Source organism: Colletes gigas, unplaced genomic scaffold (assembly GCF_013123115.1).
Source record: "Colletes gigas isolate AHSC1104 unplaced genomic scaffold, ASM1312311v1 Colletes_gigas_Sc00002, whole genome shotgun sequence".
NCBI classification, from domain to species: domain Eukaryota; kingdom Metazoa; phylum Arthropoda; class Insecta; order Hymenoptera; family Colletidae; genus Colletes; species Colletes gigas.
Window position 1 is genome coordinate 665,079 of NW_025106631.1, and position 27,629 is coordinate 692,707.

Below are 27,629 nucleotides of genomic sequence, written 5' to 3' on the forward strand. Positions count from 1 at the left end.
TGAAAAGAACTTTTTTTTACACTATTATATTATGACACAATCTTTTGTTATATGTTGTATTATATATATACATATTTTATATCGTTAAATGTTGGAGGATAATACAAAAAGACAAGTACAGTAGTCGTCTCAGTTGAAGTCCCGCGGAAGGAATGCGGGAGAAGTAGAAAGGATACACGTACACATTGATCTCTCGCTCGCTATTCGTCGAGGCAGTTACACACACACATGTGGACTGCCTGTGAGAAAGAGAGCGAGATAGATAAATGGGTGGTTCGACTCCCCTTGCCCCCCTGTCGCCCCGCGAAACTTCAAACAAGGCGACTACTGGTACTCTACATTCTATATTATTTCTTAATACTTATTGTAGGCTTAATACGACGAAGATTGTGTTACTTTCTATGCCCTAAAGATACGATCACTAAAATGACTGCATTTTTATTATTGCTGCATTCTGAATGGGCATACTATTTTTTGATCAATGCATTTATTTTTACGACTAAACAGATGTTATCATCGACAACTTATATTTGTATTAACGTTATGTTATAAAATGTACAAAAAGCTTTTTTAATTAGAAAAGCATAGATTTCAAATATACTTGTTCTTCATTTTATACTTTTTTCCATGAAAAACAATTTGAAATAATTTATGGAAAAGCGTTATTAAAATTTCAGGCACAAAAGTATATCATAACTTTCATTTGTTAGATATTATGTACTGGTAACTGTTTAGTATATCCCATTACACATTCTGTTATTTTGTTAGTTTTATTTCGTTCATCGCTTTCATTATTATCAAGTTTTACGACATTAATATTGTTTTTAGGATGCATACCTAATTCTTGTATTCAGAACGCAGCATTGTTTAAACCTAATTACCAGTAACAATGCCAATTGCCAGGCCAGCTACAAAGGATGCGATGAAAAAATGAAATTCTGTAGTTTTGAATGTATTTTCGCCGGTAACAGACTGGTACCAACGTCGTGTACGAGTTTCTCCATTTTTCAACAATTGTTCGGCTTTATCTAACTTTTTATCAACATACCTCTCGACCTGAAACAGTAAGTTCCGTTACTAATATAAATTTACTCGTAAAATTAGAAAATATTTTTATAAATACAGCGTAAATATTTACACAAAGAACTCATATAGAAATTTACACTTTACAAAATAAAAAACGAAAGTAAGAATAAATTCAAACCACTTTGTTTATTGCAAGTTCTAACTTTTTACAATGCTTCGTTATTTTTTTGGTATACTATGAGTTTCTTAAATGAATCAATGCAGAGATTTATATACACATATACACACGCATCTGAAATTAACGACTAAACGTATAGAATCTTTTAAATGCACATGTATCTTTTTAAGAAGTATTTTAGAAAATACCTCCATAGCATAAAAGCCACAACTATTTATATCGCATAAAAACTTATATATTAAAAAACTGAAATAAAAATGATCCCTCGCATTTAAATAATCTTACTAATATTATCAATAAATTATATGTTTGATTCTTTCGTGTCGGGGAATATAAAAATAATAGCTAACGTACAATATTAATGTGAAAAGTATAGAATATACACTATATGCTTGTAGTATTTTCAAACATCGGCATTTTTTATTTATTTACGATGCTAAACCAATAATGAAACCACCAATGAAACTTGCTGCCACAAATGAATTGTTTTGACACCATGATCCTACCTGTAAAAATATGAATATTTTATTTACAGTTATTAACGTCAATAGCAAACACATGAAAAGTACTGTGACATTACGAAATTACCTTGTCCATAAACTTTGGTCCTTCGCCAGTAACTTTTTCCTCCACCTTGTCTGAAATCTTCTCAGCTTTTTTCTGAATCTTGTCCCAATTGATTTTGATGTAACCTTGATGCGCTGCTATTTGCAACATTATAATACCACCACCCACAGCAAATGCGGCAATTTTCCCAACTTTCATTGTCACGAAGCCGGTTACCCTGTATGAAATATTCATATAAAACTGAGTAACTTTTGATTGCCAACGAATGAATGTAAATAATGAAAAGTGGTAATTTGAAAGAAGAATAAAAATCGATGACAAATGATCTGAAAAATCAATAAACTGAATATATTACAGGAAAAATAAACTAATATATCTCATAGGTCGTATCTGTGTGAAAAATAAAATCTGGTATTATTTCATTCAATGGCGATGTGGCAGTCAACGTGTTAAAAATATTTAAAAAATTTTCAAGTAACATAAATGTGTACATGACACTTACCATCCTGATGTTGTGCCAATAATAATCTGTTTGGTAGCTGATTTTTTGCTCACATTTCCCAGAATTTGATCTATTATACTTTTTGCTTCTTTCGAGATATCAATGTTGCATTCTTCTTTGTTTGCATCATCTTTGCTTTTCTTAGATACAGGAAGACTCATTTTTACACTGAAACCAAATTATTATTTTCTGATTAATCTTACAATAATTTTAATAATTAATTTTAATGGTTTTTTATATAATTTCACAATTACAAATTGCATAGGAAAAAATTTCTTTGCTAGTTTATATATTTTGTTTTCATTTTTATGCCTTCTATATTTATACACATTATTCTGAATTACCTTATTTGTCCATAAGTTTTCAAACTTCTAAATTTGTATACGTTATTCTATCTTGTAACTAGCCCCGCGAACGATAAAATAGAAGCACTGCTTTCATGGCTTTAAATAACAAAGTGTTGGGAAGTCATTCTTTGACTATTTGTCAGAACGAAAATATATCGATGATAGCATTGCCAAAAATTTGCAATAATATATGTTCTCTTACATGAAACTGATGTTTCGGAATCGATGTATTTCATATCGGATAAAATACATGCAGGCAATAACGTAAATCGAAATACAGTGGGAAAACAAAAGAAAGTCTACCGTTTGAAAAATTTAGTTGCTCCTGACTTGAAGATTTTCTTGTGCACTTTAGGCATGATTAAGCTTAGGCGTGTCGAGAAATTATATAATATCTCATATTTATTAATATTTACACGAATAAATCTCACCTAATCGTTAAATCACTGATGTATTTAATGAAACTAACGATTTCGTTCGGATAAACCGATGTGACAGATCAAACTCTCCGGTATTTCACAATGATCGTTCGTTCGTAGTTTGAAGAACGTGAAGACGTTCCTATAACGAAATAACTGCGTTACCGTTTGAAGAAGTAACTATGCATATACATATAATTGTTATACTGCATTAAACACAGAACGCGTATAAATAAAAATCACGTGGTAACAAGAGAATCTTATTTGCCTGCTGCGTTTTCGCTTAAAATGTATTGCACGAGTACCGCATAACAAAAATTTCAAAACTTCTGTTAAACTCGAGTGGCTGGCAACTGCAATACTAATAACCCGTTGGTCGAGCTTCAAAAGTATGGGGAATACGTATCGCGATGTAAATTAAAAACTTATATCTTTCATCGTATTGTCATGAAAATATTATCTACGAATTGATGCGATTTTCCTAGTGAAAATAAGCCTGAAACGTAATTCTACATAATTTCAAGTGGCACTATTGCTAGCCATTAAGTCGGAGTACCGGAGTCAAACAAGCGTTGCAATGACGCATGTTCGTATATATCTTCTTTTTCTCATTTAAGAAGAATGTCCGTCATTTCGACGCTCATCTGACTCCAGTTTGAGGCTTACATATCACACCAAATGAGTGAACAATTATCTAAACCATAATAAATGTTAGCGACCATTGCAAAACTGTAAAAATATTATTGAGCTTTTCGTTCCGCGAATTAATCATATTCGTTTTAAAAAAATATATTCGATGAATTTAAGAAGTTCGATCAATTTTAATTAACAGTAGATTTTTGAAGAAAAGTCCGGGCCTCGAGCCTCGAGCCTCGTCCATCAGGGAACTTAATTTTTTCAAATACTTGGCAAAAAAATTATTTTCGAATTGTTAATATTTTTTTAACGAATTGAATCTATTTTTAAAAGGGTAATCCACTTTTCAAAAGGGTATCCAATCATTCCTCACCTTCAGGTCTCAAAAGCCTTAACCTGGCCTTGTATTCACGATTGAATTGTTAAAGTAATATATTTAATGAAAATTTAAATGTATTGGTTGCGAAAGCCATGAGTATTCACGGCCTCGTTTAAATAAATTTGTTGAATACGACTTAAAGGCGGACGAAGTGTTCAATTTTTCGCGCCATTTTGGGACGTTACAAGGAGCAATGTTCTCTAGTACCGGAATTACAAGTCGATGTGAACTACGGTAATGGTCTTCCGTCGCGTGATTCGTCATCCTGGTTTAACCTGATCGCCGCTTTCAAAAACTTATCGTCCCGATGAGGTGACGGGGTGTCGAGGGTGCGAATTGAAAATAATCTCGTATATTCGCGTAAAGCGGCCTGTTCTACGCGTAAACATGTGTCCTTTCTAGTTTTAATGAGTATATTTACCGTGTGTGAAAATGGCCCAGGAGACTGACGATATCAACTTGACTCCTCAAGAATTACAGATACTATCAGAGCTAGACAGGTGATTTTGAAGTAAACAAAGCCTGCAATAACAAAATCAATGGCAATTTCTTAGTCGTTTCACCGTTCATTACGTTTCCCCGTATACTTTTTTCAAGTATAACCTAAAAAGTTATTTGACAGAAGAGGCGCGCAATTCGATCGGTTTATTTAGACGTGCGTGCAACCTACTGACATCCTTTTCATATGTCTGATCGTACTACATTCGGTTAATATATGTCGTGCTTTCGCCGTCCATAGGTTTAAAAATCAGTTTTCGTTTCAAAAAACTAAAGTCGTCGCGGTGAAAGTTTATTTAACGATTATAAATTGTAACTCGTGTGTATTTCGCGTGAAATATACTACGATTATCGAGTAATCAGATTTAAACGTAGTTTTCTCTGCGTATTGTCATTTGTACTTGCATGCAAATCTTACTGATCATTGTGTTTTTTTTTTTTCTGAATCTATCTGTAGTCGGCAGTTTGGATTTCTGAAATTAAATTCACCGGAGCAAACAAAGAAGAAAGCTTTAGTTGTCCGTGCAATTAAATATTTAGAAAGGATGTTAGTTCAAGCACAAGCTGAAAAACAACGTAGAAAAGCAGATAGTACAAAAATGAATCCTGATGAGTTAAAGGACGATGACGAAGACAAAGGAATCAGTATTGATCCTAAAACATATTGCAAGCTGGGACATTTCCATTTACTTTTAGAAGATTATAGTAAAGGTAATTAATTATTTATACCGATGTTTTGTTATCTTCCTTTCGGTAACTTTAACCGTCGTAAGTATTTCTTTTTATTTTTTCAGCTATGTCAGCCTATCAGAAATTTTATTCTCTCAAAGGGGATTATTGGAAAGATGCCTCCTTTTTATATGGACAAGGACTTGTTTATTATCACTTCAATGCTTTCCAATGGTAAGTCGTTAAGACAAAATTATTTTATTTAACTGTAAATTGTTTTATAAAATTTCTGTTCTACTAATTTGCATGCATTATTATTATTTTTATATTTATACATGGTGATACATATTCATGTTTAATTTTGAATGTGTAATTATAAAATTGACGTTTGTGTACTAGTTTTAATTTAAACGATACAAGATGTTTCGTATTGTTCGATTTAAAATGTTAAATCAAAGTAGATTAAGCTTACAACCGATTCGGATTAGCTCAAGTACACCCGTATTAAAATAACTTACTTATTGATAAAATCGAATCCGAGGTATTTGTTGTACTTGTACTTTGAAAGAACAAAAGCAAAGCGGTGCAGATGAAAATGTCTCTGCAGAAAAATGTAATCTCTCATGAGAGTAGTTCACCTTGAGAAGGGGGCGTCGGCCCCATGGACGGTGTACACATAGAGTTCATCGTTCTCGTTCCGTATCCTCTATTTTTTTAATTTCGCGCAAAATCCTGCTGGTAATGTTATTTCGTCCCTTACCATCGGTAAGGCAGACTATGCAAAATGTTGGTAAACCAGATCACCAATGGGAGTCGTTCCCGTTTGAATCCGCCGTTAGTACTAAACTCGACGACAGATGTCACTGTTTTTTCCATGTCGAAATAACGAAAAGTGCCTACGTGCCCAGCTGCCGTCGAGGCATGGGCGACTAGGGAGAATGAGGTGGTAGAGGGGGATAATAGGCCAAATACGCATCTGTTTTCGAGACTGAAACGGTAATTTAGATTTCTCACACAAATATTGCGGTTCTAACTACGATAATAGGTTACTTTGTTCATAATATCCCGAAGCTTGGCAGATATGAATTATTGCTGCTTTCTAAGGGTTTTTTCCTTACATATTAGGATACATATTAGGATTACCACGTATATTTCACAAGTAGAAGTTGGAAAATATAAACAGAAATCCTATTATTATCATCGAGCTGCATATTTATATTTAACAGTAGCTATGAAATTTTGAAGATGCTTTTACAGATATTCGTGGTTCAAATTATTTCAGTGACAGTATCGATTATAACGCGCCATGACCGCCTTAATAAAGCTGTTCGGTAAATCTAATTTAACCTTAATCAACGTCAGTGATGTACAGATGTGCATCGAATTTCGTTACGTGCGATCGCGCGCGAATAATATAATATTTAGACATCGCGATTTCAGAAATCGGAACGTTTCTATTCATTATTTATTAGGTACTTTGAAATAGTCCTAGTCCCATAGTATCGCCAAATATCACTTAACGCGGTTATGTTCGTTATTCTCGATTAGCATCGTGTCCAGTGACCAGGTCAAACGTTCGGTCGTCATATTCTAACAATATCATTTGTAACGTTGGAACAAGAGCTTTGTTAAATTTCGTTAAAACAAAAATATCCCTGGAATATGTTATCGATTTGTTTGTATAATTCTTTTGTTTGGTTTTAATGATACTCTGTTATCGTGTCGACCATGATGCAATTTTCTTCGCAAAACAATTAATAATTTATTCGACGTTGTATTTATCTGGCTACGCGATTCGACGTAAATACGTGACAGATATTGTTACTGTTGACTTGACGTTTCCTGTCAGACAATCGGCTTTATAGACGGTCAGGAATGGGAATATCGATTTCCTGTTCAACCCTCCTTAACTTGGATGGAGCAAGATTTCCGTGGAACAAACCTCGCAGAGAACTCCCTTTCGATCTTTCGGCATTCTATACAACCACGATACCACGTAACCGTTATCAATTTCTTCGATTTACGTCTTTAGGATCCCCCTCCCCCAAGCTACCATTTCTCAAAGCGTGTTTTGTTATTCCATCACGTGGGACTGAATATTCAGTGATAGGTACGTTCAGTAAGAATCTTGTATATTGTATAGGTTATGCGTAATCGGCCGGTAACCGCGAAGCGTCAAAGTAACTAGATCATTTTCTTAAAGCGATGCTAGTGATTTAACGTTCCAGATATTAATAAACTTGTTTCGCGTATTATCGATTGTATCGTTCGTTTTTTCCTCGACGAACGTTAGATAATGAATCGATATCGACGCAACAATGGCGGGGATGTTGATTGTGGTGTTGTTTCTTTGTGTCGTTGTCTAGAAGTAAAGGACAATTAGACGACGGTGACGTGAAAGGTAGAATGCCTTTCGTCTTTATCTTGGTCGATAAACCGCAGACTTATTCAGTGGATGAAATTGAATGGAAAATCGTCTCTTTGCGGATGCGAGAGGCGGTTTCCTTGGATATATTGGATTACAAAGCGTTCGTTCAGGTGTGCATAGTAGAAAGTACGTAACAGCAATTATTTGATACGAACCATTCGAATAAAACGACAGGCGTGTATATCTTTTGCTTCGTCGGCATTAATGAGTTCATACCTGTGGAAATTAAAATATTCCGTGATCTACATTTACTTGAAATATTTATTTTTATCTCGTGCATCGCGAGCAAATGAATTATAAAATTATATACGCTGTAAATATTTATATTTTCCAAATAGAAGAAAATTACAAATTTCCGTAGAAGTGCAAGTACATTTTTCAGGCTGTTGTGCATTTTTCTTTCTCGCGTTTATTTTCTCTTTTTTTTTTCTTTCTTTCCGTTTACCGTAGAAATGCAACAGTAAATGAAACCACGAAGTCGTGTTCAACAACTGAAGAAACTGGAACGGGTCGCTCGATACTGCTATACAGTTGGCAGTCTTGCATTTTGTCGTTGTAACGTGACAAAAATTGTATTACGAATCACGTTGGAGGGATCTTTGGCTCAAAACAATATAAATAATTATAGTATAATCGGGCGTAGTTTAATTCGGTATGAAAGCTTATCGTGCCCCCCTTAGAAAACTCTGCGACCCCCTTGGGAACCAGAGTTGTATGCAAAATAATTTTTTACGTCGCACGTGGCAAATTTAACACGGGACGAAGAAAGCATCGATCTAACGGTTCGCGGGAAACATCAGTATTTAGATCGATTGCACGTTGGAACATTTGTTCATTTTTTTTTTTCGTAATCACAAAACTGAAAGAAATTGTTATATTAATTGCATTCGCGTGATAGGTTAGTTTATTGTAGCGTACGGCATCGCGCTGCGATCGTGATAATTATACGAATAGAGCTACGGTTCGTCGATAACAGAAATTACAAAGAGAAAATGGTTCGTGACACGCTACTCGCTGAAGTATCGACGGTGAAATGAATATTATCGTTTCTGTACCGTGAAGTTATTTTCTTTGTTTCCTAGTCACACGTATCGATAGGATCGAAGCCGTATCGCCACTGATATCAAAACCCTGGCGGGATATGTTCGAATTGCATACAAGTGTACTTTGAAAAAACAAAAGCAACGCTTATAAATAGAACTTTTAACAGATTACGCTCGAACCTCGTACGAGTGCGTGGGAAAATGATAGCAGCTCTTGGAAGCATAAACGAAACCTAACGGGTTAGGTCTGGTTTAGATAACAATAAAATTGTAATAATAAGACCAAACGCGACGTAATTTACATTTTATTTCGGCTCGTACAGTTCCGTGGAAAACAACAGGGTTAGGTTAGGTTTACCGGAGGCAGCTCTTGGAAGCATAATCGAAACCTAACGGGTTAGATAATAGTCTGGGTTAGATAACAATAAAATTGTAATAATAAGACCAAACGCGACGTAATTTACATTTTATTTCGGCTCGTACAGTTTCGTGAAAACAACAGGGTTAGGTTAGGTTTACCCGGAGGTAGATCGGGATTGAAATTTTTCGAGTATTCCCTATTTCGACGATTTTCGATTGAAAGGGAGCTTGCAGCAACCCCTTCCTTCGGCCGGCGAACCTTTTTACGGCAACTTTTTCACTCCCTGCACCCTCCAAGCGTTGAATGGAGACGAATCTCCCTAAGGGTGATTCACATGACGCGTGACTCGTCAGTTTGTAATCTCTCGTACGTGCACGGTTCGCGTATTGTCTATTGTATCGGTGTCTGCAATATTTATAGCGCCCACGGTATTATGCACTCGTCGACTCTATACCCGCTACTATTTTACGATATCGACCCTCTTGTTTCGTACGCGCTGACGACAGTGCCGGGCAAATTTTATTCACGAGCGGCGAATAAAAACGTTAGGTTAGTCCACGAACCAACTTCCCTTCGCGTTTCATTGATAAACTCATTCGTAAATTAGAATACGTCGACCCATCGTTGGTCGCGAAAGCGAGAGTAACGTATTTAGTCGCGCGTAATACATAACCTATAATTTTTACACTACTTTAGCTTTTTAATTTTTACCTTATGCCAATTAACTAACCGACTACAAGATTTTATCTGCTATGCAATTATGCACCGTTACAAATCGTAACTGACACTTGACGAAAGTCTTTCGTGTCTAACGTGATTGAAAAGTATTTTAAATATCCGCCACTAGGTGGCTATAGGGTCCGTTTGACCAGTTATTCCGTATATAGGAAATGTACATGTAGCTATTCCCGTTCAAAACGTTATCTTCCCCGGATAAAACTTCACTGATAAACCCAACTGGTAGTTCCGGGACGAAAAAGGCAAAAGGGATTGAAAACATATTTGCATCGCTCGAGTGCTTCTAAAGTCCCCAACGATCATTTTAATTGCATCGTTCGCAAGATGCATTATTTGATGTTCCTGTGCATGTATTATTCATAACCAATAAATTTTGCGAAATTTTCACGCAAAGTATCCACAGGGTACGATTTTGTTACGATTTTTAATTCGACGTGTGGCTGTACATGGCTGAACACGTGTGTTGAAGGAGAGGCAGTAAAATCGATCGTCTGTAACGCATCTCTATGCGTTGCACGTGACTCAACGGCACTCTGCCATGGCGGACAAATGTCCCGGCTGCTGTACCGACGTCCATTGCTCGCGTAGCCTAACCAAAGCGCGTTTCGAACAATCGATTCTTATTACCGAAATAGGAAAATGCTCGTCCGCTTACGGTCTCAATTTTCACGTGATTCTAAACATCATTTTTAGGTTAAGATAAGACTCTTTCACTACGCGAATAGATAAGTACGTACTTGTTATCATCAATGTACCGAGGATAAATTAAGTACGAAATACATAGTTTTGATAGTTTTATTCCGTGTAAATCTACATATATAGGTAGGATTAATTTCTTTGGTTTTATGGGCAATTATCATAGTCATTTATTTTTCATCGTGACGACGTTTTTAGTCTAATGTACGTATTATATAAAATTTTATATCATTTCTCAGAGAATAATTATTACGAAATTACTGCATCGTCTTCCACATATGTATTTTGAAATATCATAGCTAATTTTATATGTGTTATAAAATATTGTTAGCAATGTCACAGTTAATTACATTGTAACGGTTAAATAGGACGTGCAACAGAATTTTGTATACATATATCAATTATTTGTACCTTCAGAAAATAGTACTTAATTAGCTAGTTGTACATTTACTTTAACCGTGAGCTCAATATCTTCGACATTTAGCTTCATTAATTTTCAAGATTTTTTTTCATAATTTTGTCGTTATACATAAAGTGGTATAACTAAGAATAAACTACCGTGCAAGGATTGCTCGTAAAAACCCAAGAAATTACGCATTGTGCGGATGGTTCGAAGGCAGTTAGTTCGACGCTATTTCGCTTTCTGAAGGTTTATGGCTGGGTCAAGGGCTGAATAGATCCTTGACACAAGCCACGCATCCTCATGGTCGCTGAACGATGGCTGGCGACTCGCAGGCGTACAGTTATCGGATGTCGGGATGACACTGTTTAGGGAACATGTTTCATCGCTAAAAAAAATAATAACAAAGCTGATAAATATCAAATTTTCTCTTTATCAATAGTAGAATTAATATAATAATTAATTGGTACTGTTTGTTATTTATTATACGAATGTTTCGTTGGAACACAGGAGGCCGAAGTCACGCATAGAAGAAGCGGATACGGTATAACACGGTTTCAGTGTTCCATAAACGTTTAACGAAATCGAAAGGAACTAATGTGCGGGCATAAAATTCAGAGACGACAAGGGTCAATTAATTTGAATACTTATCTTCCCCCTTTGGCCGTGCATTCGAGCCACGGGGGGAATTAAACTAAGGAAGTAGTCCCTTAGCAGTCGGCGGTACGCATTTATTCGCCCTTATCGGATCGGTAGTAAGTTTCCAGGTAGGCACCTTGCGCGTGAGAGTTTTCACGAGGCCCGTGAGCGCACACGTGTGCACGTCGTCGCTCGAACGATACGGCCTGCACTCGGACTGCACCCTGCCGCGTACGTGCACCGTAAGGTGCATGCAAGCTCTGACCCAAATCGTACGATCGATACTCCCTGGCCCAGATACGCTTACCGAGATTAATATTTTTTCCACGCAAGCCCGACGATCATCGATCCCTTTTACTCCCTTTCTTTCTCTCGTTTCGCGAACTTGAACGCGACGTACCAGAGATTCCTTCACCCGCAATTAATCACCACGCGTACGACATCCTCCTTCCCATTCACTCAACTTCCCTTACTACCCCATAGTTGCAAACCTAACCGCCAACAGATCGAGATCTATCGGTAGCTGATTTGAAATTCGTCAAAATTTTTAACGCACGTCTGTTTGGAAATTGTCGATGACCGCCGTCGTTAAAAGATTATGGCACGTTGGAAAGTTGCTAGAGTCTCGCACGCAGCATAGCTTCATCATCGCGCAAGAGTAACGAAATAGTTCGTATAAACGTTTATCTTGTTTCGCTTTGTTTCCTAGTTGCAGTCGTTTTTGTGTCGAGAGAGCCAAGCAGCCGTAACCGATTCGATCGAACACACAGATACGTCGAAATCGCTGCGTCGTATCTTGTGTACGATTTTGCTGATTATCCGCGCAAGACTTTCATAATGTTCCCGTGAATCATGCAGGTCTTTTAACGAGAGTCTGCGCTCGTTGAGAATTTCTAAACATGACAAATTATTTTTATGTATAATTTTTATTTAAATTTACGTGATATTGAAATCAATTGAAAAGAAACATTTGTTGGTCCAGGTATCAGCTAGTAGCCAAAAGTCTTGGAATATTTTGCACCAAACGATTCTGTTCCTTTTAAAATTTTATTTACTGTTCTTTCATCGAACAAATATAGATCTAACACCGTCCGCTGAACATTTATCGTCGTTTCGACTTTTCTCATTACGCCGCCTGAAATTGGATTGCATCCTAATGAGGTGCGTTATGGTCCGATAACTCATACACGTAATTTCGGCGCGCGCGAAATCAGTCGCGCAAATTGTTGTCTGCAATTTCGTGTTTCGCGCTCGAGTCCGATTTACCTGCTTAATTTCGAATCACTGATCCCACGATTCATCTTTGAAATTCATTTCTGACAAAAGCAACTACGAAAAAGATAGTTTCGTCGACGGAGATTCGTTCTATTTTTATCCGGCAATGGCTTTGAAAACAAGCTTATTGGAAATAGGTGGTGGAATAAAAAACAAATTAAGACAATATGAGCCGTTTATTTTGAAACTGGCCTAAGTCCATTTATCTTCAAATCGAGATATTTAAGGATATTAGTATAGGATACTAATGAGTCATACTGCCTAAGTGTATCCAAGGGTGTTAAATTTATAGTTCCTATTAAAATAGTGGCAATTATTAAGTGAATATTATGCGTTTTCTTATCAAGAATGGAGTTAGGCCACTTTCAAAATTAACAACCAGATTCGTTATAAAATTTGAAGGTGTCCAAGTCCATTCAACATAATTGAAAAAAACAATACTGAATTTATTTTACATATCTTTAAAACACTTCGGAAACATAATTTATGAGTTAAAGAGATTTTTTGAAAATATCTCGAGATCTAATAAATTTTTGGCCATGATACCCTAATCATTTTTTACGTAGAATGAACAAAAGAATCTCTCTGTGTAAAAAAAAATATGCATTTCTATTTAAAGAAACGATGCAATTGTTAATTGCACATGCACCGCTGCACCTAAAAAAAATTTAAAGGCCTACAGATGTAGTGCACTTCGAACCATTTATCTTTCTCCTTTGGCATTTTTTCGTAAATGCAATAATAACGGAGTTATGACTTGAAGCAATTGCGTGGACCAGCCTGTACAGCAGGAAACGTGCTCCCTGCATCGTCGGATATTTGCGCGAAAATCGAATTCCTCGGGGAGCGGGTTTCGAGGGAGCCGGGTAACCCCGGTCACCGAGAAAGCGTCAGGTGGAATACACACTCGGCGTATATGCAAGCGTTACCGTAGCAGCCCGGTGGGACAACGAGGACAACGACGTCGACAGCGGGCGGCAGGGAGTCGTCTCGGTATTACTTCGCGGATCGTTCGGCGAGGTCATGGTCAGCCGGCGTGCTGAAACCGAGAGTCAACAAACTCTGGCAGCGAACAAGCAACCAGCGAGCCAGCTAACCCGACGAACGAACCGGCCAAGAGTATACCCAGAGCCAAGCCACTCGGCCATCTAACCGGACAGTTAACCAACCCACCAAACGTTAACCCTCTGGTCCGTTCGGGCATGAGAGTTCCTCGAGGAAGCACACCTCGTCTTGCTAGCGGATTCCCTACGCCCCCTTTCTCCTTTCACCCCTCTCCTCCGTCGTCCTTTATTTCTCCGTTTCCGTCTCTTCCTGCTTTCTCTTCGACCGTTGTTTCAGCAGCGATCCTTCTCCTTCTTCTTCTTCTTCTTCGTCTTCTGTCTCCTCCTCCGCGCGTTACATCGCTAAAATTAATTCGCAATCATTATTTATAGCCGGACCGTTGCGTGAGGAGGTAGCGTACCACGCGTGGCAGGTGCGGCATTCATAATCGTCGCGAAACGAGTTCTCTCCCTCGTGGTCTTGGTGAAACCGACGAAAGATCCGCGGTACGCCATTGTTCGAACGCCCCTGGACTAGGACTGGACTATTATATCGGGAAGAAAACTGGTCCGTAACCTTCCGATTCTCGGTACCCTGTGCACAGAATCTTGAATTCGAAGCAAAAACACGTCCAAGATGTGGGATAACATTTTTTATATATTTTCTATAATTTTTTCTTTAGCATCGATGATTACAGCTTTTCCAACTGTGTCGTGTACTTCGAATTGGGGTTTCATAGTGTTTGTAGGTCGCATGGTTTATCGGAACGGAAGTAATCAAGGTTGCTGGTGCCACGTTCAGTTCGCGGGACAATACTTCGCCTCTTGCATCGTTCTATTTCTAATTACAGCCTGACCTTGAGTTACGCAAATCGTAGATACGCATTTCCGCCCCCGTTTATGCTCTTAAATATTCCAGAGTGAATTAAAATGGAATTCGCATTAGGAATGTTAAAAAAATTAGATTTTTTATCAATACATGCTCGACTATAATTTTTTCTGGTTGGAACAATAGTCACGCTCGAAATAGTTACTAAAAAATAATCGTAATTCCAATGGGAATCCCCTCCTAACCGTGCAAGCGAAGGACTTACTGTAACAGCGTAAAATTCGAAACGACGAACGCGTGTCTGTTCGCGAGCGTATCGACGCACACGTGCGACTATTTTTAAGCGCACGTGAGCGTCGTTCGGTGAATCAATTTCCCTCGTAACGGTGCGCCTCCGTTGCAAGCTACGGAATAAACAACGCGGAAATCGTAAACAAGACGCGACGTGTCGGCCGACCCGACGACGTTATCGCTCTCCCCGAATCGGAAGGAAAAATCTGCTACGCGACGTCAGTTTAATCAGTCACCGAAACCTAGACCATCGTATTCTGAAAGAGATTCGATGAAAAGGAAAGAACGATACGTTATCGGAGCGTTCCTATTGTTCGTGGATAGAACACACACGTGTTTATGCATACTGCGCGGAACACATCGAGTTTATCGACATTGGTACTCGTGACGTCGTGACCAGCGACGTCGTGACTCGCGGTGGCAGCGCCCTGTACGGGTCCGCGCCTCCGCGAGCTGTGACGTCATTGGGTAGCGGGGCGAGGTTCCGACCAATGGGGCCGCGACACGTCATCGCCTGCCTCCGCGCTTCGGCAACAGCGGAGACGGCGAGTCACGTGACGTCACCAGGGACGGCACGGCACTCCGCGGAGTTGAATGACCCCCCGGACCAAGTTCAATACACCGACGAGGAAAGACACGACCCGCGGACCTGCGAGTCCACGACCATAGTTCCTTCGTTGCTTGTCGTTTCGTCCGTGTTCGGTGTTCGGCCCTGGGGGAACGAGTCTTCCTTCTCCCGCGTTTGCCCGCCTCGGGTACGCTCGCCGCGTCTCGGCTTTCCTCGGCTCGCTCGAATCGCGGTGCTGTTTGGCCCGTCGAATCGGACCAGCACGCCGTTCGATCCGACGAACCGTCGCATTCGGTGGCTGCTTCTCTACCCGGAGGTGAAAAACTATCGACGCTCGCCCCGGCCTCGATAATTGTCGACGGTTTCGAATAAATTATCGGCGACACTGGTCAACAACAAACACGAGGAATTTGGAGGAATAAGAGAAAACTCAACGAAGGGCACGTTCAGAGATAAACGCGTTCGAAACATTTTTCATGAGGATGAATTCGACAAACAATTCTCGTACCTGTAACATAAAGGTACAAGAATTTCAGTTAAATCGAGATTGACTTTTGCATCTTACACCCAACCTTTTATCCGATCTGTAATTTTAGCACACTGTTGCTAGCACATTGCAAGAGATTCCCCAGAGGTTATTGCAAGCGACTAGCTAAACGTAAACGACATTAAGCAGACTTAAACGTATGTAAATGCAATATTTTTAGCCCCGTTATTTTAGCCAGTTTGTCTCTTGGCCGATCGAATGGCTCTCGTGCGTAAGTTACACGATCGTCGTCGATACTTCTTGCAACGTTTCTTGCACGGGAAATCGTAACGCGTACGGTCTGTTTTGAACTGTGATTCAGAGACAAAGTGCGCAAATGTAGTTGCCAGTCACGCGGTCTGATCGAGTCATAACTCCTTTACGGTTCATAATAGGAAACGTAATAGAGGGTAAAAAAGTTGAACAGTTTAATAATGCCAAACTACCTATGGCATTACTTTTATCGCAGGTGCACTTTGCACCTGCAAAGTGCACTTGCACTTTCCTTTTAAAGGACGAAGTTGCACCTGCGAGAAACGTAATGTCATAGACATTATTAAACTGTTCAACTTCTTCGTCCGCCACCTTTTTCTATTGTCGACCGTAAAAGGGACATAACCCGATCAGATTGCGTTACTCACCGTGTATATTTTCTCGACGGAGCTGTGGAGAGCGTGCAGGTCGAGCGTTGCAACACGAAAAAAGGTCCAATGGCGAATCGCCTAACGTTTTCCGGGTTGCAGACTGTACACGGTCCTGCCTCGTGAGAGAAACCATGCGACGAGTACATTTTCTATCCCAACGCGTAATAATTCGAAAACAAAAATAAGCAAACGCATAACCGAGCTTTTTTCTCAATGCTTATTATTTACGAAGATATTCAACATACAATTTTTTTATCTTTTCTCGTATAGTTTGTATCTAGTAACTACCATCTATGGTTTCCTGTTATTATTATGCCAGAGGGAGCTGTTGTCCCAATCTCCAGCGGTTTTAAACTTTGCACGTAGGTGGCGCGACAACGAAAACCAGAGAAAATTCGAAACGCTAACAAAGTTGCGTTACGCTCTGGATAACGAGCAACAACAACCCGGGTTGGAGATAAGGGATAATGTGGCACGTTGATTGCGACGAATCGTTCTCGAGAGCCCCTGCGTGACCTTTATTGCTTAATACACCACCACTATTAAACGCAAATGCAGGTGACGTTGTTATGTCGCAGGTAATTTGCCGCGTTGATCGTAAATACTCGCATTTTTTCCCCCAGCAAATACACGTAATCCGCGTTGCGAAATTGTTACCGGTGATTGAATTTAATTCGCATTATAATCAAAGAATATTTCTAATTTAATCAAGCACCAAGTTATCGTATTATGTTTAATATTCCAAAAGAATTTATTTAAAAGGGAAAAATGAAATTGATAGTTTTGTATTCGTAATATATTAATAACTATAACGTGTACTGGGTCACTCCTTCCACGTTCGCCTTGCGATAGAAATTCTGCCGCGAAAACGCGCGCGCGTGTATCGTGCGGATTCGTACGGTAACTGTTGTAAAAAAATCGCTTTTATTTCGGTCGAAACGCATCACGATCGGTCTGTTTTTATTCATTTAGCCACCGAGGAAGTTAAAATTAGTCGTCGCGACGTTACATCTGGGAGTCAGTGACTCCTGTGCGAACGTTATTCGCTCGCGACCAAAGAAATCAGTTATGCGCCCGTTCCAAATGGAGGACAAAGATTTCCAGTCGGTTCGCGCGAGCGCGCCCCGCGACCAGCGAATAAATCGAATTCCTCGCGACGAGCATATTCGATAAATACACTTTCGTAAGCAGCAAATTATCCGACGATCACAGCCGCGCATGCGCGCGACGCCGGCACTCGCTTTAAAAGATTACTTCGAGCATTGTTAACGAGCCACCGATAACCGTGCACTTTATTTAACACTAGAAAGACTGAAACTTAGTATACTTAGTATGACTTTTTCTACAACATATAAATGCGTTTATTAATAATTGTAGTTACACCTCCCCCCTCCTTCATTTCCGGTATACCTATATTGCCCAAAAGCAGTTAAAATGACTGCATTGCGAAAGAATCACTAATGTGCAAAGAAATTTGTTTAAAATTAATTTTTAATATTATGAATTTAGGGCGCAAAAGAAATAAAATAAACAACTTGTTGGAACAAGTATCATTGCATAAAGATTCGAATAACAAGTACATACTACTTTAGCTTATTAAGAAACTGCAACTTGTCAAGTGTACGCCCAAATCGACAATTTAACATGTATTGGTAATTGAAAAAAAAAATGAAAACTGTTATTTCAATACAGAACAGAACTGGTTATATAAGAAATTTCCTTCAATAATAAGAGTCATTTGATTATTTAAAATTTTCCAAGCAGTCAAAATTACTGCTTTTGGGCAATATAGGTATAACACATATATACCGGAAATGAAGGAGGGGGTAGGTAATTACAATTATTAATAAATGCATTTATATGTTGTACAAAAAGTCACAAAATTTTAAGAAATTGTGTCATTATTTGAAATTAAAAAGCAGTCAAAATGACTTCCTTGGGCAATCTAGTGTTAACCAGCAACGTTTCGGTCGTCAAGTACCACGATTCTCTTCAGGAAACATTGAACAAACCCTACGAGTCGAAGTACAGGGTGTTTATTTTTTTAAGGGCACCATCTCATTTCGGTCGAAAGATTCGTAAATGAAATTTAAGTTTGAAGTCAATTTTCTTGATTCGATTGTGATTTTTTTATAGAAATCGGTTGATTCAGTACTTAACCGGTTCTCCTTGTGTACGATGTTACTCGTTAAAATTCATATGCCGCGGGTATAAGTAATATTCGAGCGAACTATTCCAGCCTAGATCCGGCGCGTTTCCCGAACAGAACTATGAAACCATGCTGGGCGATTTATATGCATCCATTTGTAATAGATGTCGTGAAAGTAAGTTGGCACCGGCACACACCGTTCGCGAGAGAAACGTAGGCATCTCACGAACACGTGGTAAAACGGGGTGCGTGTTACGGCCACGTGGCCTGGCATCTGATAACACCGGCCTAACGTGCTCGTACTCGCCACTTAGGCTAAGTAACCGGCCATGTTCTTCTGCTGCCATCCTTAAAAACTTCCCGCGGATCGGACTGTGAAAAGACGGGCCCGTATCTCGTTAGGGCAGCCTAATGAATTTTTCTCGAGTGCTCCGAATGGAACTAATTAACGCTCGAGTATGGTTCAAACCGTATTCGAATAAATTCTGCTGCACGTTGTCTTAATTCATCGATCGACGATTACGTTTGACGAAAGAAATCGCAGTTTTTGAGGAATCAAAAAATTACTTAAAATATTTTTCGAGCGTATCAAAAATATTAGTGATCAATTTTAGCGTTGATTGGTGACCTTTAATTTCGTCAAAAGAGTGTGACCGTGTAAAGAATTCGTCGAGACCTGCGATTTCAAGTACGACTCGTTCGAGAGCTTCCACTTCCGGTGTCTTCCACGCGAGAGTTTGCACGCAGATACCTTTTTATCGTGGTTAGTCCACGTGTTGGATATTTCGAAGATAAATGAGGTCAATAATATTACTAGCAAGGTATTATACGATTAAAATTTGGAGATTTCTGGGTTTTTTTCGTCCACAGTATAACGCTCCAGTGCCAGCGTGAACACGATCGATCAGTTTCCATTGTATAATGCGATTCTCGGCTCGAACGAAACCGATCCATTCCGGTTGACTTATCGATTCCGTTGAAAGTAACAGTGTTTCCGTAGAAAAGCGAATTAGAGCAGATAAGCGTCGAGGGGTTGGCCGATAGTCGAATGTTTTTAACCGTCGTTGCGTCGTATCGGCAATTATTTCTGAAGATTCGCGCGTCGGTAATTTTCCTGGAGGATCGAGGGGACAGTTGGGAAATAAATACGTAATCCAGCGGGGAAAACTGGGAAACGAGCGATCGTACGGTTTCGAGACGCGTCTGCCTGTGGCGTTCGTCCTCGTTGGGAATAATTAAATCTGGGTTTAAAGTCGCTCTCCCTCGGCTTCGGAAGAAAGAAGGAACTGAGAAAACGAGATTGCACGGCAACGCTGTGTGTATTTTGGTAACGAACCTCTCGGCTGGAATTTTCGGTCGTTTCCATCCTGACGAATGCACTCATCTCGCTCTACTTTACACAGGATACTTACACCGACGAATAATCGCTTATTTCGCGCTTTTCGATGCCACCGTTGCCAGCATATCGAGAACCCCCTCTGTTATTTCAGATTATCTTTTTCGCTTGCTAATAATGTTTTAAAAAAACTTTGAAAAATAAGAGGATGCATTAAACTCGTTCATAAAGTAAAAAAATCAGTGATCGCAGAATAAATATTCCAGCGCGAGTGGAAACTAAATCTTCTTAGCTCGCTTATAGATTTTTGTACCGTATTAGGCGACAGTATTTATGACTCGAGCGTAAACGGATTTATTACGTCTTCGTTCCACTCTTCCACCCTTCCGTCACTTGTCAAATTAATAATAATTGACGTGCCTCGGAATCTATACTGGTCCCGAAATATACCTCGTCGGTAAGATGGTCCAAATTTAACCAGGTGAAATTCATATTCGTAAAATGACAATTTTCAATCTTCCAATAATTCGTCTTCTGGATTTAATGATATTAATATTTCCTAGCGTGTCTTCAAAATTGCATATCCGTTTCCAATCGTAATATCATTCGGATATTTAGCAAGGATGTCGTACCTTTTCCATTCCTCGATAAGTCGCACTAGTTTTCCAACCGGCAAACAATTTAATTTTTCCACGGTAGTAAACGACGAATCCTGTGCGAATGTGCGATTATGCGCGTAGTTCCATATCGCGTGCGAGATTTCGCGCGCAATTTTTTCCCTCGATTAATTAACCGGTCATATAAAGTTTATATTTATGAAACCGCATGATGGCCGTAGCAGCGTTACTTCAGAGTGAAGTAACCGCGTTAACCGTGCTCGTTTTTATGCAACTAACCTTCGCCGTGCTGTTATCTGTCTATATTCCATTCGCCGCGAAGGCAAACGCTCGTTACGTGTGCTCGAACTTTCTCAGATAACAGATTATCGCTCCGCGATCATTTTTCTGAATTCTAATGAACGTTTTACGCGTACAACGTCACAGAGAGGAAAAAAAAATCACCAAGATCGGTTTACAAGAGCGTATCAAGGATCACTGACGCAAACTACGCGTCCCAACGGGCAGATGCTTTTCCTTCTCCGTGCATAAGAGCGATTCCGCCTCGAAAACGGAAAGAGAAACGAAATAAAAAAAAAAAAGAATTGAGAATCACTGGCGAAGTTTCTTTGTCCGTGGCGGGCGAACGTGAAACGAGAAAAACGAAACGGGAAAGTGGCGCCGTGTGTATTTTAGTAACGAATGTTAAGGGAAAACGCGATGCCGCGCGCCGCGGTGTGTTTGAACAAAGACGACACGATTTTTGACGCTCGAGAGCTTTCCTCTCGCTTATCCTCTCGCGCTCTGTTGGACCTGTCCGCGTACTCAAAACTCGCGAAACCGTTTCTGCAACCCCTGGTTACTGTTTACGATGCATCTAAATACATTTCGCCGGGATTGTATCATCGCGTTCGCGCGATACCAAACCAAACAATTAAGCCCCGCGGATTGTTTTAGTAAACGAAATGATCCGATCCAATTCTTTTGCGCCATTTTAATCCTTTCGAGTGACTTTTGAGAGGGGAAATTTTCTTTTGGGGGTTTAGGAATGACCCCCTAAAATATTAATATGAGGAATAGGAATGGGAATAGGAATGACCCCCTAATATTAGCTCATTCTTGGGAAAAATGATCCGATCGAATTCTTTTGAGCCATTTTAATTCATTTCGAGTGACTTGAGGGGGGAAATTTTCTTTTGAGAGTTAAAGAATAACCCCCTAAAATATTAAAGTGAGTCTGATCATTCTTGGGAAAAATGATCCTATCGTAATTAAAAATTATATTTATTTATTGATAATTTTCACTGGATATATGAAAATTTCTCTATTATTAAATAGCTTTTTTACATCTTATACGGTTAGGTTAGGTCTGGGTTAGGTCTGGGTTAGGGGGGAAATTTTCTTTTGGGGGTTTGAGAATGACCCCCCAAAATATTAAAGTAAGTCTGCTCATTTTTGGAAAAAATGATCTTATCGAATTATTTTGAACCATTTCAATCATTTTGAATAACTTGAGAGGAGTAATTTTCTTTTGGGGATGTAAGAATGACCACCTAAAATCTAAAATATTAAAGTCTGCTCATTGTAGGGACCCTCTAACCGCGCTCTGAGAATCCATACCCACTCGAAGTTTCTTTCTACATTTATATTTACCGATTCCAGCTGCAGCCCTCCTTTACGTTTTGCCTATATATAACGAATGGTATCCGTTTCCGCCTTCTCATTTGAAATGGTAATAGGGCTTTTAAATAGAGTTTTTTTTTCAAATGCAGGAAACAACATCCTCGCGAAGACACGAGTAACGTTTCGCGTCTGTCTGCGCGTTATGCAATATTTGCATTTAGCGGTTTAAGTTTTTACCATGCTCTAAGTAGAGACTAACAATTATCCATCGTTTATCGTTGCTCTTTGATGTATTAATGGTACCGTGCAATGTATCAATTATTCACGAGCAATTTTTACCGTGCACTATATAGCACATTGAACGTCTGTGTTACTTTTGGCAAAATATTTAATTCACGTAAAATTTACCGACATTTATTAACGCCCAACGAATATAGATTGTAACATCTGTTCATACTTTTAAAAAATTTAGAAGCATTTGAAATTTATTAAAATCCATAAGAATTCTTGCAACGAGGCGATGTTTAGGAGCATATTTGGAGTTGTGGCGAGAATTTGACGAGCACGTGCCTTCGCGAAGCGCTACAGAATTACGTTATAGAGCCGTGCCAGATCGGAGACGTATAATCAGACAATTATGTTCATAATAATAGAGTTGGATTCTTAGTAACTCTGCCGCGAGGAGGTCCGTCGGCGGAGCCCTATTTACCTACGTGCCTTATGGGAAAGTTTGCAGTCGCTTAGCCGCAAAAACTGACGTGCAATTTCGTGACGTTCGCGTACCGTGCTTATTGAAACTCGTTCTCCCGTTCCTGTATACGCACGCGAGAATTATTTCAACCAATGTATTCGCTCCGTTCCCGTGCATTTCTTCTGTTCTCCGTTAGCCCTCGAATTTCAATAAAATCCTGTCAAACTTCCGTTTGTAATGTGCATTTCCGCTTGATTTTTAAATAGAATATTTCAACGTTCACATTTTTTAAATAAGTGGCCAAATATAATATCGAGAAACGATAACGTTGCATCGTAATAAAAATGATATCGTTAAAAGGTAAAAAGAAAGAGAAAATTGCTGTATGCAATACTGCCTCGCTAATTGCGTCAATCTGAGTTACGAATAGTTGCAACGGAACTATCCCCTCCACTTTTTGTGTTTCTTTAGTCCTTCTTTAGATCCTCGTCTATAGTGATCTCCAATTGCGTAATTAAGAAGAATACTAAAATAAAGAAACGAGAAAATATACAAACCATCTCCTAGTAACTCCCAATGTTTCGATATAAGATAGTAGTTATCTTCGGAAAATATGTATTATAGATTCCCTTGCAGGATTTATTTTCATTTATGAGAGGCCAAAGATCGTACCGATTTTGAAATTAATGGAAATAGGTCGGACTGTATGTATGTTATTCAAATTATTGTCGTTCGTGTTGCTGTTACGAATAATCGTGTAAAAAGAAAGAACAAAGTGCACGGAATGTGGAATTCTTTTAAAACGACTTCAAGAATTATCTCTTTTACATGCTGTATGTATATTATCACAATTATTCTTATTCAGAGTGTTCAATTGACCCTGGGAAAAATTTTCATGAGAGATTCTAGCGGTCAAAATAAGACAAAAATCAAAAATATCAATTTCTTGACCGAGACTTCCTTAAAAAGTTATAAAAAAATTTCTTTTCATTCTGAAAAAATTATTTTTGGTTGCAAGGGTCAAGTATAATCATTTTTGGTCAATAGACATACCCTCGAAATCCTATCCATTATCTAGAAAAAAATTCGAGAAGGTATGCAATTTTTCGACAAAATTACAAACTTTCAAATCGTTTTGGAAAAATTATTTTCGGTTGCGGGGGTCCATTACAATCATTTTCGGTCATTAGACATACACTTGAAATCCTTCCCGGTTTCGAGAAAAAAATTCGAGAAGGTATGGAATTTTTCGACAAAATTAAAAAATTGCAAATCGTTCTGAAAAAATTATTTTCGGTTGTGGGGGTCAATTACAATCATTTTTGGTCAATAGACATACCCCCGAGATCCTACCCATTTTCTAGAAAAAAATTCGAGAAGGTGTGAAATTCGTCGACAAAATTAAAAAATTACAAATCGTTCTGGAAAAATTATTTTCGTTTGTGGGGGTCAATTACAATCATTTTTTGTGAGTAGACATACCCTCGAAATCCTGCGCATTTACAAGAAAAAAAATCCCATTAAAATTGTTCAATAAATACGAAATGAATACTTCCATAACGTTTGTCTATAGAATGTTTTTAATAAGCTCTTAAAAATTAATCAAGAGGGGATATATCTTTCAATATCTGAATGTATATTGATCATCAAAACTCGGTAATTGTTGGAGTATACTGTTTTCTAACACCTACCACTTATCTTGGGCGCAGAATTTTTTTTTTTTTTTTTTTTTTTTGTTAGGGATGTTACCTTCGAAAATGTTCGGATACCACTGATGTGGGCTGAAATCTATCGACATTGAAACCGGGCGTCGAAATTGCTCTTTTCGCAAGGTTAAAGTATAAAATAGAAAAGAAACGGGGTATATCGCTCGGGGCAGAGTGTCTTCGACGAAAACGATCACTGCTTCTTTAATAGTGGATCTTTCGATCCCTATCTTCGATCCACCTGAAAATTATCGGTCCCTGGTGGATTTTTAGTAGAGGAACAAAAAGTAACAAAACAAAGCAAAATTTATACTTTGTAGATTTTCTGTTTATTGTTGGATAAATTGTATAACGACGATTTTAATTACAGGCGTCTGTACGCTGGTCGTTTATTAAAAGTGATTCTGTTGTGTGTTGTGCGAAGCGTGATTACTCTGGCAAGCCTTATTATACCACGTTTATATGTAGGTCTTGGGCTTTGTGTGACGTTCTCTTTCGCACAGAGAGGCGAAATGATATCAGCATGCGAGAAACGGATTAGCAGAGGCAAGCCTGCGTCGTGGTAATTCGGCATAATATGTTAACTGCTCTGGGAATGACATTTCTCGTTTCACGTGAAAACTGCCGATGCATCGGATCGTGTGTACTCTTTCATCTGAAATTCCAAAGTACAAAGCGTTCTAAAACGATTAAAATGATAATCGATCGACAACAAACAAATCTTTGTAATGTAACATATACATACTGCCCCTCCAGTGTATTCGATAACTATTTACGAAAGCAACAATCGCTTCCTCTTTGGTTGCACTTCGTGCCATTTGTAATCGCGTTATGAATTATTCTAATGTGTAAGAAAATGATCGGTTAATGTGTATTAAATTTCTAATACGACGAGGTGAATTTAGTGCGTCGACCATCGAAGAGAATGATCGTAACGGCAATGGTCGAGGCAACGTGGCAGATAAGCACGCTATCGAAACACCGTAGACAGCTGTAGTTCATACCGTGACACACGGGGTGGGTGCATCGGGCGGTGGCTTGTCGACGAGTGTCACGGTACTGTTCTAAAACAGGGCCACTACGCATGCGCGATTCCCCTATCGCCTCGTTCTCGTCCCCGAGCGTCCCTCTGCCGTAATATACCGTCGTTCTCCCCACCAAGCGGATTCTCGAGCGTATCCCCTCCCTCGTCCTCTCCTAATCCCCGTGTACCCTTCGCGCCAGTCGCGTCAGTTGCGTGAGAGCCTTTAGTGGGGGAGGTGCTCTTCAGCACTTCACTGTGCCGTAGCACCCTCTCCTCTCTCTTATAATCACTGCCATTAGTATTAATATAAAGTAGAATTTATCCGCGATCGCGAGAAGGTAGTTCGATCTTGCGCGCGAGTCGCGATTCGAACAGTGACAACGAGTTTTCGGGAGATCGTTGTCTCCACGGTGGTCATTGCCACAGATCGGTCAGCGAATGTGTCGCGGAGGAAGGAGGAAACCGTAAGTGTTCGTTTCACACCGGGAAAGAAGTGAGGTGAACCATCGCGGGGACTCGTCGTTGTGTTCAAAAGTGCTCCGTTTCTCGCCGCTGAAACGCCCGGTCGCGTCCCTTCGTGTCGAACAGTGTAACCACGTCTCGTCAGGTTCGTTTTGTGTGCATCGACACGTTACTGGCCTGGCGCGTCCGACGGCCTTGTTCCTCTCTCGCCTGCTCCAACCGAGTGCGCGTTACACAGATATATCGTAATATGTTGCGTGCGACGTCGTGACCGAAAGCGACGTCTGGGATTCTGTGCGCGATTCCCAACGAGGAAGTCGGTGAACTTGTGTGCCGTCAGTGTGTGATATTCTCGTTCTCCAGCGTTCTATCCCCGTTTTCAAACGAGCCTCCAGCGAACCGTTCGTCAGAGGCCTTTTCAGTGTACATGCGGCGTCTTCCTGGCGCTGATTGAGGTTTAAATTCCACCAGACCTTGGGCGATTTAAATGGTGAGCGAACCGCTGACTGACGGTGCGTGCGCGTCGCGACTTGTCTCTTGGTTGGCACGCTTGCACGTCTATCGGCGACAGGAAGCGTGCTTTTCTCGTTGTTACCGACCACCGTGTGCCGCGGCGTTTACTTTTTTACAGATCGATCGTCGCGCGTTGCTTAATCGCCGGATCGCGACGCGACCGGAACGAAATTCACGCCCGACTCTACGGCCGAATTTCGAAACCCGGGCGTGAAATTTTTGTCGAGTGGGCACGATCGATGCTTCAGGGACGCTTTCGTATACGCCCTAGACTCGTCCTTTGACCCTTAAACGAGCAAGCGCCGTGTGCAACGAGTACATTCCCTTCTTTTTTTAAATAAAAATTTCTGCTCTCAGCGATACTTTCATCCTTGGACGTTTAATCGGAATTACGAACACGAATTAATGTGTCTTTTATTACTTCGAACAAATATATTTCTCTATTCGATTTGAATAGTGTCTGGTGTGTGTTTCGAGTGTAAAGGGTGAGACTCGACGATAAATCATTGAAATTAACTTTTTCGGTAGCCATTAATCTCCGGTTAAATTCGACGGTAATAACGCAATCGTGGCCAGATGATATCCGATCGTTTTGTGAGTACGCGAGTGGTGGATCTTTGGTATTAAAAACTGTTTAGGCATCCTGCTCCATCACCTTGACCCGCATAGCTTTTTCACACCGTCGTCGAATCGTTTACCGATAGATGATAATTCCCCTATAACGTAGAAAATATTTCCCAGAGAACGTACCAAGCCTCGTAGCTGTGTTTCCGTCACGTGTTTAGGAGACATATCGAGACTCGTGTTGTCGATTATTCTCGCGACCT

General features: G+C 39.6%; 2 protein-coding genes across 6 annotated transcripts in view; one reads left to right on the forward strand and one right to left on the reverse strand.

The window, feature by feature from the left end:
• Nucleotides 1–80: 80 nt before the first annotated feature.
• LOC122401197 (FUN14 domain-containing protein 1) lies at nt 81–3,204 on the reverse strand. 4 transcript variants are annotated; one of them, XM_043403182.1, is made up of 4 exons: nt 2,924–3,038; nt 2,274–2,441; nt 1,793–1,988; nt 81–1,056 (listed from the first exon to the last, which is right to left on the reverse strand). In XM_043403182.1, exons 1-4 carry the CDS (start codon nt 2,977–2,979, stop codon nt 874–876), a joined length of 603 nt encoding a protein of 200 aa, XP_043259117.1. In that variant the 5' UTR covers nt 2,980–3,038; the 3' UTR covers nt 81–873. The 4 variants fall into 4 exon arrangements, with proteins under 4 accessions (XP_043259117.1, XP_043259135.1, XP_043259125.1 ...); XM_043403200.1 differs by lacking the exon at nt 2,924–3,038 and adding an exon at nt 2,618–2,747 and having other exon boundaries at nt 85–1,056; XM_043403190.1 differs by lacking the exon at nt 2,924–3,038 and adding an exon at nt 3,052–3,204 and having other exon boundaries at nt 91–1,056.
• A 1,088-nt stretch (nt 3,205–4,292) lies between these two features.
• Nucleotides 4,293–27,629, forward strand: part of LOC122401153 (histone demethylase UTY) — a 118,396-nt gene continuing 95,059 nt past the window's right edge. Inside the window, exons 1-3 of one of the 2 annotated variants that reach the window (XM_043403114.1) lie at nt 4,293–4,554; nt 5,010–5,263; nt 5,347–5,455. In XM_043403114.1, the coding sequence (XP_043259049.1) occupies nt 4,487–4,554; nt 5,010–5,263; nt 5,347–5,455 (431 nt within the window). In that variant the 5' untranslated portion in view covers nt 4,293–4,486. Of the gene's footprint in view, nt 4,555–5,009; nt 5,264–5,346; nt 5,456–26,026; nt 26,780–27,629 lie in introns of those variants that run through there. The other variant, XM_043403120.1, reaches the window with a different exon arrangement.